The sequence below is a fragment of the Anopheles arabiensis genome, chromosome 2 (genome assembly GCF_016920715.1).
Source record: "Anopheles arabiensis isolate DONGOLA chromosome 2, AaraD3, whole genome shotgun sequence".
NCBI classification, from domain to species: domain Eukaryota; kingdom Metazoa; phylum Arthropoda; class Insecta; order Diptera; family Culicidae; genus Anopheles; species Anopheles arabiensis.
The window spans coordinates 99,095,099-99,114,230 of record NC_053517.1 but is presented as its reverse complement, the minus strand read 5'-3'; the positions used below and the strand labels follow the sequence as shown (position 1 = coordinate 99,114,230).

The window sequence follows — 19,132 nt, the reverse complement described above, 5'->3', positions numbered from 1 at the left end:
TTATACTGCCGGTTCAAATTCCACTGTGTGTGTACGCGTTGCTATAGAAACGACATTCCAGGATTCGGAATGAAACCGGGACGACTAACCGCGCTGGTGTTAGCAAAAAACGTGCACACACAAACGCCCCGTAGGTCCAGGCAGCTCTCGAGTGGTCACAGTGCACAAATCAAATATTCTTGCACGATTTCATCACCGCTCTCTTCACCGCGTTGAGCTCGTTGGGCGGAAAAAGTAGTGAAACAACCACCCCCTTCGTATTCTCCAAGCGCTTCCCTAATGGAAAACGGTGTTGATCGATTGCAGCTCCAGCGATCATCGGGACGCGAGATGGTGATGAAATCGATGGAAGCAGCAGGGCAGCAAACGTACATACACACGGACATCCTGTGTGTGTTAGCCCTCTAAATAATCAATCAACCTCAACTAATCGGAAAACCTTCTTCTCTCCCTCTCTCTCTCTCTGTGTTCCTGTTGTGGCGTGTAATAAATGGGAAATACATCGCTCACCCACCCGAACCCAAACGAACGAACGGCTACTACAGTGTGTACTTCGACCCGTATCTGGCAGCAGCAACAGCGGATCCCAACTATCGCCTGCAGGTAAGTGTCGATAAAAGCGTCGACGGATAAGAGCTTTCCAGTCGGGCTAATACGGCTTAACCGCCGTGTGCGTAATTGATGGCCGGTTGCCGATCGGTTAGTCCCTTTCCACGGGCTCCCAGGAGGGGGCCCTGGTGACGCCCCTGCATATTAGCTAATCTTGATAGGAAACGAAACGAAGGTGCATTCTTCTTGCGTTCTTGCATGGATAAAAAAAACAGCGCGATTATTGCGTTTCGCGTGCCAGTTGGCTATTAAATTACAACGGCTATCGAGTTAAATGGGGGAGTGTGGTTGAGAGGGGGGTTGACAACTACACACGATAAGAGCGGGATAACAGGTGTCAGTGATTTCAAACCCTCCTCAGTAGGTTGATCGTTATTTAGTTATGCTCCAATATTGATGGGTGAACGTGCTATTTGATTTTGGGGGTCGAGGGGGACATAAATCGAATCAACGGGTGCTCCCGCTTCTTGCCATCAACCGCTTTTCTGCTCCCCAACGTTTTTGAATCACGTTTGAATCCATCATCGTTGTGCAGCGCTTGCTAACTACGTTGTGCAATGTTATTTGTGCACTCCAATACACACACGTTTTTCACCCGTTAGCGGCATCATGGACGGACTTTTCTCAACCCAAAAAATGCACCACCGCCAAGCGGCGCAGGCAGGCGAGAGAGAGAGAGACAGTAACATCAATCAATTTTCGATTTGTCCGCCACGCAAAGCACCAAAAAGCTGCACTTCACCAATAACAACAAAAAATGGTGAAATATTCCGCCACATGGAGGAGTTATGATGTTGCCCGTGCTCCTTTAACTCCTCCTACGCCTCCTCCTCCAGGGCGGGTAGTAGTAGTCATGTCGAGTGAAAAATTGCGATGGAAAACTACCATCATTTGGGGGAAGCCACTTTTTCCCCTCCTTCTCTTTAGCCCACTCTCATGGATGTGGGTGGTGACTGCAATGGGGTGCAGTCAGACAGGTTGCTCGTCACGTTTTCGAGTATGATTTTTCTGTATCATCCTTTCCTGGCAAAATGTATGTATGTCATGGCGCTGGATGGGACAAACAACAGCAGCAGCAGCAAAAACCCCAGTTCCGGACAGAGCCATCGGAACCACTTGTCCCGATTGCAGTGCGAAGGGTTATTTATTTGATACTTTTTGTCATGTGGATACGCGGAACCACACACACACACACACAACCAACACACCCCGCACTTCGATCGTTCCATCTCCATTTTGCTACCCTTTTGAGGGAGCTTTTGCTGACGTGCGGGTGGATCCAATTTTTCACCTGACGTTTTTACTGCATACCGGATGACTTGATCTTTCTGGATGTTTTTTTTTGTTTTTTTTTTTTGCTTCCACACTTGTTTGTACGCCCCGAGAAGATTTGATTTGTTGCTATGCTACTCATCAGCATCCCGTTTTGCCGTTTCGGTCGCAACCACCCGGTACACCTTAACGCAATCAATCCCAATCGAAATGATTCCCGCACGGGGGTGCTTCCACACACAGCTTGGTTTAAAAATGTGAACCGTGTAAATATGTGCAGGTATGTGTGTCTGTGTGTGTTGCCTTTTTTACGCTGATATATGGTGCTTTGTTCTCCATTTTTTTTTGTTGTCTGTGCGTTCATTCAAAAACCACCAGGCGCATCCATCGGCACTCGATCATCGCATTATATGACACGGGGACATGGACCTGGTTTTTATTGGGTGGTGGTTTAGATTGAAGGCAATTTTATTACTCTTTTTACACACTCGACCGATTTTACGTGGGATGGTGGAGGTGGCGGAAAAATAAAATGAAATTAATCGATGGAGGCGCATGGTGGCGCGTAAAATTGAGGTAATATTGTGACTTCAATTTTGTTTTTTGGACTTCCAAAAATGTACGAAAAATATTATAAAAAACTGTTTTTAAACCTTAAATTTGAGGGGTTTTTTGTAGTACATTTTGCTGTGGATTTTATAAAAACCATACGATGCCGCTACACCTCCACACACGCCATACACTTTTGCGTGATTTTTAACATCGTTTTGTACCTTCATCCAAATGACGGAGCAGAAAATATAAATATCCCCTGTCAACGATGGTTGATTCAAGCGAAATTTTTGCTCGATTTGCAGTTTTTTTTTTGTTTCCAAGCGAATGAAAATCCTCCCACTACACCACCTAACACACCACCTTGGTGTGGTGGGTGGTGTTGGTGGTAACCGTTCGCCGAAGCAATTAGATGATAGAGCAAAGGTTTGCACTGTTTTGTTGTGGATTCGCCGAATGCACGCTTAGCGGCTTTTGGTATGTTTATATTTTTTGAAAATCGCATTAAAGCAACGGACAAAAAAACAAACAAACAAACCAGGCGAGGGCGTAATAGATGCAATGTAGTTAAAAAATAAATTTCCTTTCCCTCGGTCTAATGGGCTAATAAAATTCGCTCGGTTGATGAATCGATTTCCGTCGCACGCCGGCCTGATAAATGTATTACTGCGAGCGATGGGCAAAACAAGAGCGAAATAAGATTGTATACACATCTATGTTTGCTTTATGATTGATCGATTTCCTTTTAGAGATTTTTTTGTTTTTCTGCTTCTTTGCGTTTTGAAAGAAAAACACCTCGCTCAGTGTCGCTGTCGATGAAATTATTCATCAATCAATGAGTGAATGCGCCCGCGCGCGGTTGATGGAAAACTGGATTTCGCAGCTCGAAACGGCCGGTTTATAAATTGCTCAAGACGCGAGTTTTCTCATTTCCAGCCCATAATAGGGAAGATGGAAAATAAATGTACCTTCCGCGTGTTAATAATTTGTGACGCCGGGAAGCGTGTATTGCTGCCCCGGCGCGCTTTCGCCTTCGAAATGAGTTTCGAGTTGTCTTGGTGGAAATTCTGTTTTCAACCTCATCACGGAGCTGCTCATCAAAAGCTCAAAAACTAGCCTTATTGTGTGTGTGGCACCGAAAACACCCACTCACACACATACACAATAACAACCAAAACCGCCCTCAAAATGAAGCCGAAAAGCTTACCCGGAGAGATGTGTTGTCGTGCCTTCCGGACGTTGGTTGTCGAGAGGGGAAAATCCATTTCATCTTCCATTAGCTTCCACAAAACCGTAATTCGATTCGGGATTCCAATTCCATTCCATTTCAAACCTATACTTGCTACCCCATCCAGGCGTAGAGGAGGGTAAGAGGAGGGGTATTAAGGAGGAAAACGCAATTCGATCACATTGCGACTGATAACGCATCGTTGCGTATGGTGCTGCTGCTGCTGCTGCAGGGCCGCATAAAAACCATCGGGTGAACATTCGCACTCATGAAAACACGCACCCACACAAAGGCACATACGATCGCACCCTGCTTCCCTACTCCACAAAACCTGGTCCATCCGTCTGGTTCATCTTCGGTGGGGGGAGAGGTTTTAGGGTGAATTTATGTCTATCTATACGGAAGGAGGTTGAGTCTGACCGCGCTCGCCTGGACCCAATGTCGCCAGCAATGTTCTACCAACCCGATACACCTGCACCGGGAACGGGGACAATGTGTTGTGGCTGTACCCGTACAGGAGACAATCGAGGCCGCACTGCCAGGTGAAACCCACCCAGGGGAGGTAGAGGAAATTGCAATCAAATTTGGAATCAATTTCAATTCCAAAACCACACCGTAACCTGTACTCGGACTAAGCGTTCCCTGTGTATGTTTAAATCTGTGTGCGTGTGTGTGTGCACAATCATGTCCTCATTCCGGGCTAGTGCTCGGCCTAGTAGAGTAGTAGGCCAACGATTGTTTCGGGTGCGCGCTTTTGTCTCCAACGCCTATGTGAAATGCTCAAGACCTACCCAACCGGATACACAATCAAAGCAGGCAGGCACACGACGCGTTGCACAGTGTTCGTCGCACGCGATAGTGTGTGCAGTGTGTGCAAAGCTCACGAGCAAAACACGCAACAGGAGGATGCTGGCTTTATCTGCCCGGTGTGTGGCGCTAAAAGCGTTTGAAAACGATTCCACCAAACGATAGATGGACGGGCGCGCCTGTCTGTCCGTCTGTTTCTGGTTGGTGGCGTGGTGTAGCCGCTTTACCGACCAAAACCACGCTGAGCCGGAGCTGATCTGGGCTAGTTTTCGCCCCGGCTGTTCCCCAAAAGTAGTACAATGAAAACAAATTCATCCACTTCACCGTGTTCTTGAAAAGCCTGGCGCGCTTGTCATGGTTGGTGAGGATGCTTGTGAGGTTGTGCGTTGCGAAAGTAGCCTTCTCGCGCAAATAGCCATCGTGGTAGGGCGCAAAACCAGCTCTTCTCCATCCCCGGACCGGTTTAATGAGATTTTAGAACGCAAGCAGACACACACACACACACATTTTGGTGCCGTTAAATCTGCGACAAAGGTACGGAACATCCACCATGGCAAAGCTGTCTGTCAAAGGTGCTCGCTGTACACCGTTTCACGATACGAACGGGTGCGCCTGAAATTGGGCCCTAAAATCACGGACATCGTTTTACCGTCGATTAGAAGCAATTTTACCCACTCCTGGGATAACGATCGAAATATGGTGATTCGCGGCCGTCGCTTTCTCCACCTCGCTCCCTCTAAAGGGCGTGCAAAGCACCACCCGAATGTGTGTCAATCTTCTGCCTGAAAAGCGTGCCGTTGGAAAATGGAGGTAGCATGACAGAAGGTTGGCGGGTTCTCGCTCCTTTAGGTTGTCGAAGCATACTAGATGAGGTTTCACGCACCAGTGCCAACCGAAACAGGAGAACACAATTAACCATGGATGCTATGGGCATGTGTGTGTGTGTGTGTGTGTTTGTGCGTGTGTGTCTATGTTCTCGTTTATTAACGCCGGAACGATGCTTTGGAGTACGTTGCGCCCCCTGGATGGCGAGCAAATTAATGGCACGACGGGTATTAAAAGGGGGAATAATTGAAAATGTCAATACCTGTACCGGATCGAATCAATCAGTGTTTAATGTGTGTGTGTTTGGGTAATCAATTTGTGCAAAGTGTGTTGCAAGTGCAGATATATTGATCTTGGGCAAAACGGTTTGTGAATGGTTGAGCAATTTTGAGCAAATTTTTAACCCAAAAGGCGCAAACAAAACCTTTCTCCACCCGTTTTTGTATGCGTTTGCTCTAAGGCCTTTTATTGGAACCACTTACTTCACTGAGACACGTGGACCAGCTGTGGTATATTGAAGCTAAATGTCACATTTTTGTCATTCAATTTTCGTACCCCGTTAATGTCCAATTTAAAAGGCCATAAAGCGGGCGTTTTTTTTTTTTTCATCGCAAAAAAGCATAAAACGGGCTCGCAAAGTTCACGACTCATGAATTATAAACCACCACAACCACCAGCCGCGGTGCAACATATGCGAATAAATGCTTTATAAAAAAAGCTCCCGGTTTGATTGCTGTCGAATTAACGGGAAAAAGGGTAATTAATTAAAGGTTAAAATCGAGCAGTATATATAGAGAGAGAAATAATGTTTTTATTACATGGCATTCTATAGGGAGCGGGGTTTTTTCAGGTTCAGGAAAGTAAATTCATTTAAATCAATTTAAAAAATGATTGTATCAATTAATCGAACCCCATCAGGAAAAAACCCTATAAACAGAAAAATTGTAATAACAAAACCACTTAACGTTATTTTCTTCTCTCTTTTCTCTCTCCCTCTCATCGGCGTGTTTGTTTTGCTGGATTTTTGTTTTTGTTTTTGTTTTGTTTTTGCTTTTATTTCTTACGTTTTTCTGTTGTACTTTTGTTTGTTTTGTTTTGCAAAACACATGCACACACATACACACTCACGCACGCTAAACACAGGCTGCTAAACCGGTGACGGAGGTTCAAGCACAACCTACCATTTTGAACGTAAGTATTACAACAATTCATTTATTTCCAAACAATTTGTTGAAAATATATGATTCCTGCCAGTAATGCGATATTATTATATTTGCCGTATCTGGTTTTTGTAGCAAATAATACGATGGTAAACATGTTACAGGGACGGGAAAGAAAATAGATAAAAATAGCTCAATTGTTCGCAACTGCTCGAAAAGTACTCGAATGGGATATTATTTGAGCTTTGATAAACCCGTTTTTCTGTTTAAGTTTTGTTGGATTTGATCCATTTTTTCCATCCTGCTGTCAAAAATTGTTAAAATAGCTCAATTTTTTGCAACTGCTCGAAAACTGCTCGAAGAGTACTCGATTGGGCTTTTATTTGAGCATTGATAATCTCGTTTTTCTGTTAAAGTTTTGTTGGATTTGATCCAATTTTTCCCATCCTGCCATCCTGGACCATCAACCCTAGGACATCATCAATTTACTGGGCACATAGCAAAAGATTGCAAAAAAATACATTATTTCTTCCAACCCTCGGTTCTCCACGAGAACGGGAAAGCAGCGACCTTTCTATATCAATTTCCTAATTGCCGGGGTTGTATTTTGCTTCCCCCAGCCCATTGCTGCTGCTACTTCACTCTAGTGGCTTCCCCATCCCCGTCAATGTTATTCCCCTCAAAACCTGCCGCCCATTAAGTCAAGCGCTGCCGAGGCCAATTACACGATTGAGAAACATCTAATCGCGCTCCTCTACTCCTAATCCTGGTGGGGCTCCTTTGCTCTATCGATTGATGCCGGTTTGCCGGTCGGGGAATCGCTCGCCAACTTGCAAAGCTCAGCGAAAACTTTATCAATCGATCCTAGATCGGTTCGTGAGAGGAGTGGACCAGCCCTACACAGCACTCAATCGCGGCTGTAGTACTCGAGATGCTTTCGCTGGTGCAAAACACTCAAACACCACTACTTCAGGGAAGCGTGTCGGCAGGGGCTTTCAACGGGACGAGAATCCGCCAACGAACCGAAACCATTCAACCACTCTCGCTCTCTATCTCTTTTTCTGTGTGTTTGTACATTACAGGGTTTCCCACGATTTATTGGTTGGTTCCCATCAATTTTTGGTGGGTTCCCATGTTTGTTTGGTGCGTTCCCACGGTTTTTTGGTCGTTTCCCAGAATTTGTTGGTGCAATTGTATTGATATCCAATCGGAAAATACCAATAAATTATGGGAACGAACCAAAAATCTATGGGATACGACCAAAAAATCGTGGGAACGCACCAAAAAATCATGGGAACTGACCAATAAATCGTGGGAAACCCTGTATTTGTACACGTTTGTACATTCCAATTTCAACAAAAAACGAGAGAAAGAGAGGAATAAAAAAGAAAAGACCCGCGTAGGAAATGTATTTCATTTACCAAACAACAGTTCCACCCTTTTACTGCGGAAGCGGAACTGTCGGAACGGGGAAATGGTACGGCTTTTAATGAATTAATAAATTAGCATTATTTATTGCCGTTCAATTCACAGCCCCGCCTTTCCCATGGGCACGCGGGAGGGATGAAGGGAGCGTTCTAATTAAGCGAAACCGATGGAAGCAATAATTCGTCGTCATTCGCTCTACTCCAAACGCACGAGCGCCTTAGGGAGAGGAAGAAGAAGATTTTTGTTTGTTTCAAGTCCGAAAATAAATAATCATTTTTGAGACTGTTTTTGCCACAAATTCCGGAAAAGAAAAATGAAACCTTTATCATACGCACAAAATGGAGAAATGCTTCTCCGGTTTGTTGGAGAAGCGGAAAAGAAAATCCTATCAACCATTTGTTAGCTAATAACAGCATACATTAAACCTACGCAGGAGACATTATTCATGGCCAGGGAAGAGCGTGTTTTATGCATGACACGTACGCGTGACTCACGACACTTTCCTGACGTCTGTTCCGTTGCGTTAATCCTTGAAGAAGGAAGGAAATGCGAAGATGACGTGTAAAAATTATAACCTCTGCCAGCTCGCGATGTGCAGATAGCAAGAAGACGTGGAAAAATCACACACAAAAAACACGAACATCATCTCTCTTATCATGGCCACACAGGACAGGTTTGCACGGGAAAAAAACCCCCGCGATATGCCCCATGATCAAGTCCCACAGCGTGCCCTAATCATATCAAAGCTTTCATCAGTCCGCTTTCCGGCCCACGGCATCGGTGAAGATTAACATATTTTATTTCAATATATTATCGTAACCGCGGATAATTTTACCATCAAAAGATGATGGAGAGAAAATTAGATATAGCTTCACCTTTCACCTTCCTCTCTCTCTCTCTCTCTCTATGTGAGCCACACACTGTCTTTCACATTTCGAACCAAATAGGTGCAAAGCGGGGTAACTTCTTGTGATGATTGTGTCAAATGTTCTACCCCTAAACCCTGCTCTCTCTCTTCTTACGAAACTGGATCAGGGAGCACTTCTTCTTGCCAGCGCACACATGAGCGCACATATGCTTCCTGCTTGTGTCCCAAATCAGTCTCTCCCTAATCGTGTAAAAAGGGCTCTACAACGAAGCGAATCAAACGGTGAATGAAGAAGCGGTCTGCGTCTGCTACTTTCTTTTCCGCAAGGTGAAGCGAAGCTCCCTAGGCGATGAGAGCAGCGGGCCTGCCTAACCAGCTGTAAGAATCCACCTCGGATGAAGTAATTTAATTTGCACATTTTATCCCAATGCTTCCGGGGGGTTGGGGTTTCATCGTCCCTGCCTTTCTTCCACTGTCTTCCAGTGCTCTCGAGCCTGATAATCGATGACTAACTTTTGCACGGAAGCGTACGAGAGTTGCGATTTCATTCAATGGAAACGAGTGCGGTGAGCTAGCCAGGCGAGGAAATAGAGGAGGGAAAGGTTGAGTGAATTGGGTTTTGAATTTTTGATGAAATACTTTGATTAGTGAGCGCTGAGGAGAGGGCGAAGCAGGGCAAGTGATTACGTATCGGAACGATCGATTCTCACCGTTGTGTCGGAGTTTTTTGCACAAAAACCTTCGAAACCTTTTACTCCCGTATTCCCGGTTTTAATGGTATTTAATTTCATGCGCTTCTATTCAATTCTTCCTCCCGGTTTCTTAACCTAGGCTGCTGCGCCGCTGCTGAAAACGCCACTGTCGCAAGCGCAGGCCCAGGCGCAGGCTTACTCCGCCGCCAGCTATACGGCTGCAGCGGCACGGGCCGCCTACGGGGCGGCCGCTGCTGCAGCGCAACCCACCGTGGCCGGCTACACCACCGTCGCTGGGTGAGTATCGTTTGCAACTGGATGCTTTCGGAGAGGATGGCTTATTAACTCATGTACCGTTTTACTGACTCCTTTCTTCAACAGTTACGGACGTGCGGAGTATCCCGATCCATACCTGGGACACGGTATCGGACCCGTTCCTGGCTATGCGGTAAGCGTTGGTGCAATCATTATTATAAGGTGTATCAATAAGTTCGGTGTAGGTTTCATAAGATTGTTTAAAAAAACATGAGTTGGTTTACTCCAGTTTTTGTGGAAGTGCTTTCTAGAGATGCTTGTCGACAACTCCCGACGACACCGGACGACTACGAACGGATAGTCGGAGTCGGATCGGAGTCGTAGGTGCGCTCCAGAGAGTACATCACTGGTGTTAATGCAGGGTTATTCTTGAAAAAAAACTGGTTATGCATTATTTTTGAAACAGCTCTGGAAACTCTTTAAACGTTTCGCTAATAATACATGCAGGTCTGGACCAATTTCTATCTAGTTACTTGTTTGATGCTCTAAATAATCCACAAAATTCCTCCCTGACGGGCAGTTAGTGCTTCAACTACTTCTAACTAGATGTTACAGTAGTGTCGGTGGTCCTATGATGTGATAATCCACACCAAATTGTTACTTAACTAGTTCTTTTGTTAATTATTACTTAACATTTTCGATTTTAAAAGTTCAACCCGCACTTACAAAATGTTTATTGCACCATCAACAAATAATATTCCATGAGTTAGCAGAGAAAATTTGATACCTCTATCAGTCGAAATCTAACCGTGATGGCCAAAAATATGAAGCCGAACTTCATTTAGAAGCGTGTCGTATAAGCCTGTTCCGGGATCTACAACATCTTGGCAACTATTAGACAACAACCAGAGCATCGAAAGGAAGCCCAGATTCGAATGACCGACGACCCTGTGCGACAAAAAGCTCCAAATGATGCTAAAAATGAATACCAAAGGAATAAGTCACTACATCCCTGCGTTCGCTTGACCGGTAGAGCGATGTAACCGAGGTCATACAGTGCAAAAATAGTACCTGGGAAACATGAACAAATTCCCCCAGCTGCGTCTTAACTAAATTTTGTAGACTAACATGATGTAAAAGCTCTACTCCAACAATTTTGTCGCTATAACCGAGGAGGAACTGATCAAAAATCAAAGGTAGAGGCCAAGGCGAAACATTCCGGATAACTTCTGGAAAAGGCAGCTCGCAAGGTCGTTGATTAATTTTGCAAGAAAGCTTGAATAATTACATTTGAAAGGAAGTTTCTGGAAAGAAAGTCAGCCTGTCAAAGAAAGCCATTTTTTTAATTCCAACATTAAGTGCATAGTAAAATAGCTCATTGGATCTTCGGTTGGGATTCATATATACATTACTGGTCCAACCTGAACCTACTGGACTCGTTGTGACCTATTCAACAACTGTAAACTAATTCTAATCTTATCAATCTTAAGCCTGAACTATCTAAAATCAGTATAATTGGAGCACTTCAAATCGTTTTCTGATGACTACGATCATCACTATTTGCAATTGGTTACACTGATCGTTTCTCAGATCAATCAGTTACATTTCCATCATCTCCAGTATCTTCTGAAACAATCTGCACACGAACTTATTGATACACTCAATAGCACAACAACTATGAACTTAATGTATCATCATCACTAATTACGGTCTATCGTTTTCTTTTAGGCAACAATGTACCGAGGAGGATACAACCGTTTTGCGCCATACTAAGGTGCCCGCTGGCACCACTTACGCATACACATACACATACACACACAGCTTCCTTACTGGCTCCATGTATGCAGCAGTCAAACGGAGAGCAACAACAAAAAAAAGCCCCCAACCAACAAAAAAGAGCCAAAGCAAAAGGCGTGCGTGCTTCGTAAGCTTGAAAACGTGCGCTCCAACTCCCCACCCAACCCAAATGCCCCACGGACAAGCGTTTGTTTGGAGGACGAGAAGCTTCCCCCGCCCTGTACACGAAAGCTAGTTGGAAAGGACACCGAGGATAGCAGCCCCCCGCTCATCAACGCTTTCCTTCATTTGCTCGGGTTGATGTACAAAAGGACAAAATTGGAAGCCGCTCACTCTCTTCCTCTCATCCACTTTGAGTTTGATGATTTCGTTGGCGTAGCTCCATCCGCACAATCATACCGAACGACGACGTGTTTAAACTACAAGTTTCATTGATTTTGCTCCCTTCACTATCCTTTTTTGGAACGTAGTAAGGAGAGAGGAAGAGAAGGCACACAAAAAAAAACGCACAACAAACCCCCAAATGCAGCTAGCGGGGAGCGCAAAAGAAACAAACAAAAAAGTAACATCGAAACCAAAGCACAACAATGGGAAGGTTTGTGTAAGTGGCCCCGTGCCGCGCTTTCCTTCTCCGTTTCAGGGAGAAAATAATGCACGCACAGAAACAAACACACATAAGCATAAGCATAAGCAAGGTGTATCATGAAGAACAGCACAAGAAGAAGAAAAAACCGCGTCTTCCCCATTTGCGCAAACCACGCAAGCCCTTGAAAAAGGGCGGCGCGCATCAGTGCGGGCGTTCAGCAAGAGTGAGGTGTGAAGAAGGAGGAATGTGTGACTCAAAACTATGCGATTAGTGATTACAGTGTGTGTGTGTGTTTTTTTTTTCGTCTATAATGTGTGTATTTTGTAAGCAGTTAGTTTAGTAGTAATATTCGGTATTGTTGTTTTGTTTACGCTTTTTTTTTTTCGTCGTCGTGCGTGCGTGTCCTCAAGCAGTAGGATTAGTTTACCCCTCTCTTTTGGGGGTATATTCAGATACTATATTTCGTTTCGTTTTTTTTTCTTTTTCTTTGAAATATCGAGCTTCTGTTTCTATTTACTTTCCTTTTTTTGTCGCTGGAGTTATAGTTACTCTCGCGCAAAGGCAGCTCTCTAAAAAATGTGCAAACAAATGGCAAAAAGAAACCCCTCAATCGCCATTGCAACAACGGGAAAATAGTTCGAATAATCTCACAGACCGCTTTCTTTTTGCTGATATTTTGAAACACCAAAGAAACGTGGCAACAAATGCGCACACACAGTCGGCAAAGTGTGGCTTATTAGCCCACACAAATATTATCTCAAAACCAAGAATCTCCTTTGAATATCTCTTTCTGTTGTTCTAACGATGGTTTATATTATATTCGCCTTGTATAGCCGGCAAGGTTTTCCCTCACATGAATTAAGTAACTTTGTGTGAATGTGCTTTTTCTGTATGAGTGTGCTTCTTTTTTTTTGCTTTTTTCTCTCTCTAAACTCCCTTGAGTTTACAAGTTTCGCTTGAAACTTGGAAGTAACGCGAAAAAAACGCTTCTAGTAATACTCTGTTCGGCGCGATAAAGGTTAGGTCGTGAGTTTCCTCAATTTATACACACACTCAAAGATAAAGTTTAGCTGTAAAAACAAAAGAAGCTCAATTTCTACAAGGAAAAACAAAAACAAACTTCTCAATCGAGTCATACTCGCCTCCAACAAGAATTACGGCATACGCATCCTCACGCACAACTAGTTCTCGTCGGGTTCCTTTCCTCTTCGGTTTTCCGATAGTTATTACTGTGTGCTAGCAATTACAAAAGGAAACATGTGATAATGAGTACACCTCCCGCTTCCCCCCCCCCTTACCAATATCAACACATCTTCCGTATTTATTCTTCCAATGAACGAAAAAAAAGCAAGTAAAACCGCGCACAATAGAACAAAATGATCACGCACAGTATACGTAGAACTTTGTTGTTTGGCTTTAGTAATGTTATAAATGTCACTGGTAGTTTTGATTGTGTTTTCCCCCAACCCCTCAAAACAAATCACCTCGTTTTTTGCGCACCCAGAAAATCTAAGTTTAGCTCTCTCGGTTGGCTTCCAAAAATGTGTATTTGTGGACAATACGCTGCGATACGCGTGTAAGAGTAATGACACGAGTCCTCCAGAACTAGTTTAGCCATAGGTCCTTTACCAAAAAAAAAAAAAACAACTCAAATTGTCGTCCGTACCACGACGAATGATCCACGAATCCACAAATCAAGCGCTCAAGTGAACCGTTTAGTCAAACGTTTTGTGCAAAGTTGTGATGCAGATGCTCCTTTAACTACACAAAACACACGCGCGTTTATAGATATATGTGAATGGCAGAAGGAAACGCGATTTAGAGATACTTTAGTGTTGCCTCCCCCCGCACGAACCCGTTGTAGCGCTGTAAGCGAAGGCGTGAATCCCAAAGTTGTAGAAAAGCAAAAGGCTCATTAACTCAAGCAGGAGAAAAAGCAAAGCGAATGTAAAGGGGATACGATAGGGAGATGGTGCATGGAGGGAAAGCGAAGAAAACGGAAAGGTAGAAATGGTGTAATTTTGACAGAAATCTGTCGTTTCTAAGAAACCCCAAAACCGCGCCAATTCAATGTAACACGCAAAGGAGTAGAGAGAATGTAGAATATACATACGGAGCTGTATATGTAAAAGAAAACGCAAAATTTACCCCCCCTTTTTACGCACTCATTTTCTGTGACTGTTTTGCAGGGAGCCAAAAATGTCAATGTATGTATGTGTGTGGTGTGTTTTTTTGTGTTTTATTTGTGAAACTTCACTACCAAGCAGTGAGGGCGGCATTCACAGTGTAATTCAAAACACACACACACACACACGCGTGCACACAGAAAGAATAGAGAATCCAAAGCCATTCAACGCGCCCCTTTTAGTGTACTAGAGAGACAGAGAAGAGCGATACCGTATATGATAGTAAAGTCTCTTTTTTGTGGAAGAGAATGGAACGAAACGAGAAAAAAACGGGAAAAAAACATGCAAGAAAAGTAAAGCACAAAGTAAACAAAACACACAACAAAAGGAGGAAAAAAGAAGTAAAGAAAAAAAAGGAAGCAAAACAAAACGCCGAAACGAGAAGAAGAAACACGAGTTCGAGAGCAAACAAAACTATACAAAGCAAAACAAAGCACACTGAAACAAATATCGTCAAACAGCGTCTCTTAAAGGTGAACGCAGGCCATATTAATCATTAGTCGGCAGGCGACAAAACAGCACACCATGCATCTCGGCGTCTCCCTCTACCCACATTCTCTGTCTCCTTTGCTCTGGGGGGCTGGGATCGTTGCGTGTTGTGGTTTTGCTGTTTGTGCCCGCAATTATCATATTTTGTTTTTATTCTCTTTTTTTAAACTTTACTATTTTATCGTAATTTTAAGATACAAAAAAAAACGCAAGTGTGTAGTAGATTTGTAAGTCACAATTCTCTTTTCTTTTAGAGCGTGCGTTGCGTATTCACGAGAATGGATCGCTTTTGTTAGTCAGCGTTTCAAAATCCCTTCCCTTCTTATCTTCTTCTCAATTTCACGTTCTCTTTCTCCTCTTTTTCTTTTTCTTTTTTTTGTTATATTTCAAACGAGCTTCTCATATCTCATAATAAATTTCGCCACTAAAATAAGCTTGTTTTTTGATACATCCATCGCTAACAGTGTAATTAGTTCGATCGAGCTTAATGTATTTTCGAGGGCAACCTTACAATTTTGGTTTGATTTGTGTACTGCTTTTGTAACAAAACAAAAAAAGAAAACCCAATAATTACTAATAGCAGTAGCAGTGGCCACCAAACGGCTTCAAACTATTGCGGCTTCAAACCGTTCCGCCCCTCCGCCGCATCCCCCTACAAAGCCATCACATCTCGATGGCGTGTTTGTGAAAGTAGCTTTAACAACAGTACACATACCAAGTTTTAGGCGCAGCACGGTGTGAAAAAGGCATCGTTTTCACTTCCCCCACTACCCCCTCGTTTTATCTGGGCGGGGGGGGGAAAGAAATGGCTCAAAAACAAAGTAAAAACATTATTACCGTTTAGTAGTAGTAGAAGCAGTAGTAGTAGCAGTAGTAGTAGTAGTAGTAGAAGTAGTACATCTACGCGCTGCTACACACTCTACTAGGCTGTAGGGATGAAAAATTATAAAGACTTATGCAACAACAACAAAAAAGAAATAAAAGAAAGCAAAGCGACAAAAGAGGAGTAGAAGAGGAGGAGAAAACAAAACAAAAAATCATACAAATTGATTGCCACCGCCGCATCCACCTAATAATAACTTCCTTCCCTATTCATTCACTTCTCCCCCGTGGTTCTGTGTAATAGTAATAATAATATTAATAATGATAAAAATAATAATAATAATGATAATTATAATAGTAATGCATAGTCTTTGCTTGCGTGCAAGGGAAGAGGAGAGCGTGAAGAAAACACAAAAGAAACAACAACAAAAAAAGAATCGATATATTGAAATATAATGAAGATTATCTCAGAAAGAATGCACACACACACAAGACATAAATAACAAAAAGAATAAAGAACCCAAAACCAAGAAAACATAAGGCAAATCTTAGTAGCAACACACCATTTTGGAAAAAAAGGAGGAGAAGGAGAAGGGTCGGAAGGAAGAAAAGAGAAAGAGAAGGAAGGTGATAGAACACTGAAACAACAACAAAAAACGTGAAAGAACAAAAGTAAAAAAGATCGCTCTCTGCTCTTCTATCATACGCTACACAACACACACAATGGAAAGGCAGAGGGGCAGAGAAGAAACGATAAATTTTAAGAAGATTAAAACATACACAACCACACGAGAGCGAGATGGGGCAAAACTGCATCATTCACTCTCGTTTTCGCCAAATTATTATTATTAATGGAAAAGAGAAGAAAAGAAAAGAAGAGAAAACACTACAACACTACACACATATACACACACACAATGGTAAACAACACGCAAATACACGAAACAGCAAATGAGCATAAAACGAAAAAAAGGTATATAAATTTATTCTTACTCAATAGTGTTTAAATGGTGAAAAATAGGGCATTTCTGGTTAAAGTAGGAAAAGCAAACAGGAACAGAAAAAAAACGGGGAAAAAGTTGGTTGCAAATCTGAAGGAAAAATAAACTGTGAAAATGCAGTTGATCAAGGCGAAAGGAGAAAACAATAACACAAGAAGAATGGGTGTGTGTGATTGAATGTGGGCTTTGAATTTTGGTTTAAACTTTCACAACAAGATAACAAAAAGCAACAGATGGAAGCTAAATGAAATTGCGAACAAAACAAAGAGAAAAGATAACATAAAAATAGAGAAAAGAATAAAGAAACAACAACAACAAAAGCAAATTTAATCGAAACTACATTAAACAGATGAATCAACTCGTAAAGAGAAATAGAACCAACTGCAAAACCAAAACCACAACAAACAAGAAAGTAAGCACACTGTAGAGAGCCACCAGGTCAATGTAGAGTTGCAAATAGCTGCCATCTTCCCTACTCTATGTAGAGTGAAGAAAGAGTTTTTAATTTGCCCCTTAAAGACACACACACACACACACCCACACACAAACCCACAGTTTTAGAAGAAGAAAAAATGAAGCAAAAAGAACGATGAAAATGCACCCCCACCACCACTTCAGCCACTTCATAAACAACTACAAAAAATGGTAGCAAAGAGCAGTAAATGCAGTAATAGTGTAAGTAAGTGAAGCTAAAACAAAAACAAAACAAAAACAAAAGAAATCCGTAACAAGAAAGTCCAAACAAATAAAAGAAATCCAAACAAACGAAAAAAAAGAACGCAACAAAACCAAGATAATGTTCAATAGAAAAAGCATAAACAAGCATAGTGAAAGGCCATGCCAAGATAGAAGGATAGAAGGTAAGGCGGTAAAATATTTGCAACTAGAAACTTTAAAACCAAAAATGAAAATGCTAAAACACAACAGTAGGGATGAGATACAAAAAAAAACAACCAGTTTGTTCTGTAAACACAAATACACACATACACACATACAACAGGAACATACGACACACGCACATACACAGAAAACAAAAACACATACAACATTTCACCAACATCATATTCTTCTTTTTTTTGTAATAAAATTTTCATAAAATGCCAATGCCGCTTGTGTAAATTTCTTACCCTGTACCATCATTGCTTTTGTGTAAAGTGTGTAAAAAGTATCCGAACTTATTGTTACTAACTTCAATTTCCGATTGGAGGTGGCTGCACAAGGTGCACTAGGTCGTTCGATGACATTACTGTGACTGTGAGACACCGCCAGAGCCTACTTTTCCAGTAGCTTCTCCGTACCAAGTTCACCTCCAAGGCGTAACCATTCTCTACGGGGAGATTGCTTGTCTCCATAGTACTGCCTAATAGTGTTGGGTTTGGTATGAATCTCTTGTTGAGATTCCTTCAGATGAATATTCAGGGATGAGTGATTCTCGAATCGAATCTCCAAAGATTAATGAATCTCTAAAGATCTCGTAAGATACATGAATCTTGCAAAATCCATGAATTTTAAGAGATGTATGATTTTAAACATATTGAATTTGCTCGCTCCCATACATGGGTCTAAGAATGCTAAGAAGGCCAAGAACGTCAAGAAGAATAATAATAATAATAAGAAGCTCAAGTTCTATGATTTTTTGGAGATTTATGAATCCCTAGAGATTCGTAAATCTTTTGAGATATATGACTCTTATGAGATTCATGAGTCTTTTGAGATTCATTAATCATTTGAGATTCGTGAATCTTTGCTTTTGCTTTGCTTTATCCGGCGCTACAACCGCTTTGCGGTCTTGGCCTGCCTCAGGAGTGTCCGAAACCGCTCACGGTCTCGCGCCTTCGTCTGCCAGTCCGTTATCCCGGCCTTAATGGCGGACGCCTCCACGCCATCTTGCCACCTCAATTTGGGCCCACCACGCCTCCTCTGTCCTTGTGGACGGCCTAAAAAGACTTTACGGGCTGGGTCGTCCGTTTCCATTCGTACAACATGACCAGCTCAACGGAGCCTGGCGAACTTGATACGCTGCACGACAGTGAGGTCGCCGTACATCTCGTATAGCTCGTCTTTATAGCGGCTCCTCCATTGTCCTTCCACACATACGGGGCCAAGTATCCTTCTAAGCATCTTCCTCTCGAACGCGGCTAAGAGGGTTTCGTCAGATTTGGACAGTGTCCATGTCTCAGAGGCGTATGTGAGCACTGGTACTATATAGGTACTATATAGTCCCAGCTTCGTCCGTCGCGACAGGTCCTTTGAGGTGAACTGATTTTTCAGGCTGTAGAATGATCGGTTGGCAGCCAGCATCCTTGCGCGCAACTCACCTTCCATGCTGTTGTCGTTGCTGACCTTTGACCCAAGATAGGTGAATTCTGGAACGACTTCAAACGTGCGTTCACCTATCTGTACATCACGCCTACGTAGATTCTGATTATTTGTTGGTAGGCCCGCTGATGTTGCCACCATCAGTTTGGTCTTTGCCTCGTTTATCTGCAATCCGAGGCTCTCTGCCGCCTGCTCGATCCCTTGGTAGGCTTCTGCTACATAGGAGAGCCGCAGAC

General features: G+C 42.9%; 1 protein-coding gene across 26 annotated transcripts in view; it reads left to right on the top strand.

Annotated features, from left to right (window-relative positions):
- LOC120894577 (AF4/FMR2 family member lilli) overlaps window positions 1–17,547 on the top strand; it is a 214,132-nt gene extending 196,585 nt beyond the window's left edge. For 24 of the 26 annotated variants that reach the window (XM_040297245.1, XM_040297244.1, XM_040297251.1 and 21 more), the window contains 5 exons: window positions 546–603; window positions 6,437–6,484; window positions 9,581–9,738; window positions 9,823–9,889; window positions 11,425–17,547. In XM_040297245.1, the coding sequence (XP_040153179.1) occupies window positions 546–603; window positions 6,437–6,484; window positions 9,581–9,738; window positions 9,823–9,889; window positions 11,425–11,469 (376 nt within the window). In that variant the 3' untranslated portion in view covers window positions 11,470–17,547. The remainder of the gene's footprint in view (window positions 1–545; window positions 604–6,436; window positions 6,485–9,580; window positions 9,739–9,822; window positions 9,890–11,424) is intronic. The other 2 variants (XM_040297246.1, XM_040297252.1) reach the window with 1 other exon arrangement.
- Window positions 17,548–19,132: the final 1,585 nt, after the last annotated feature.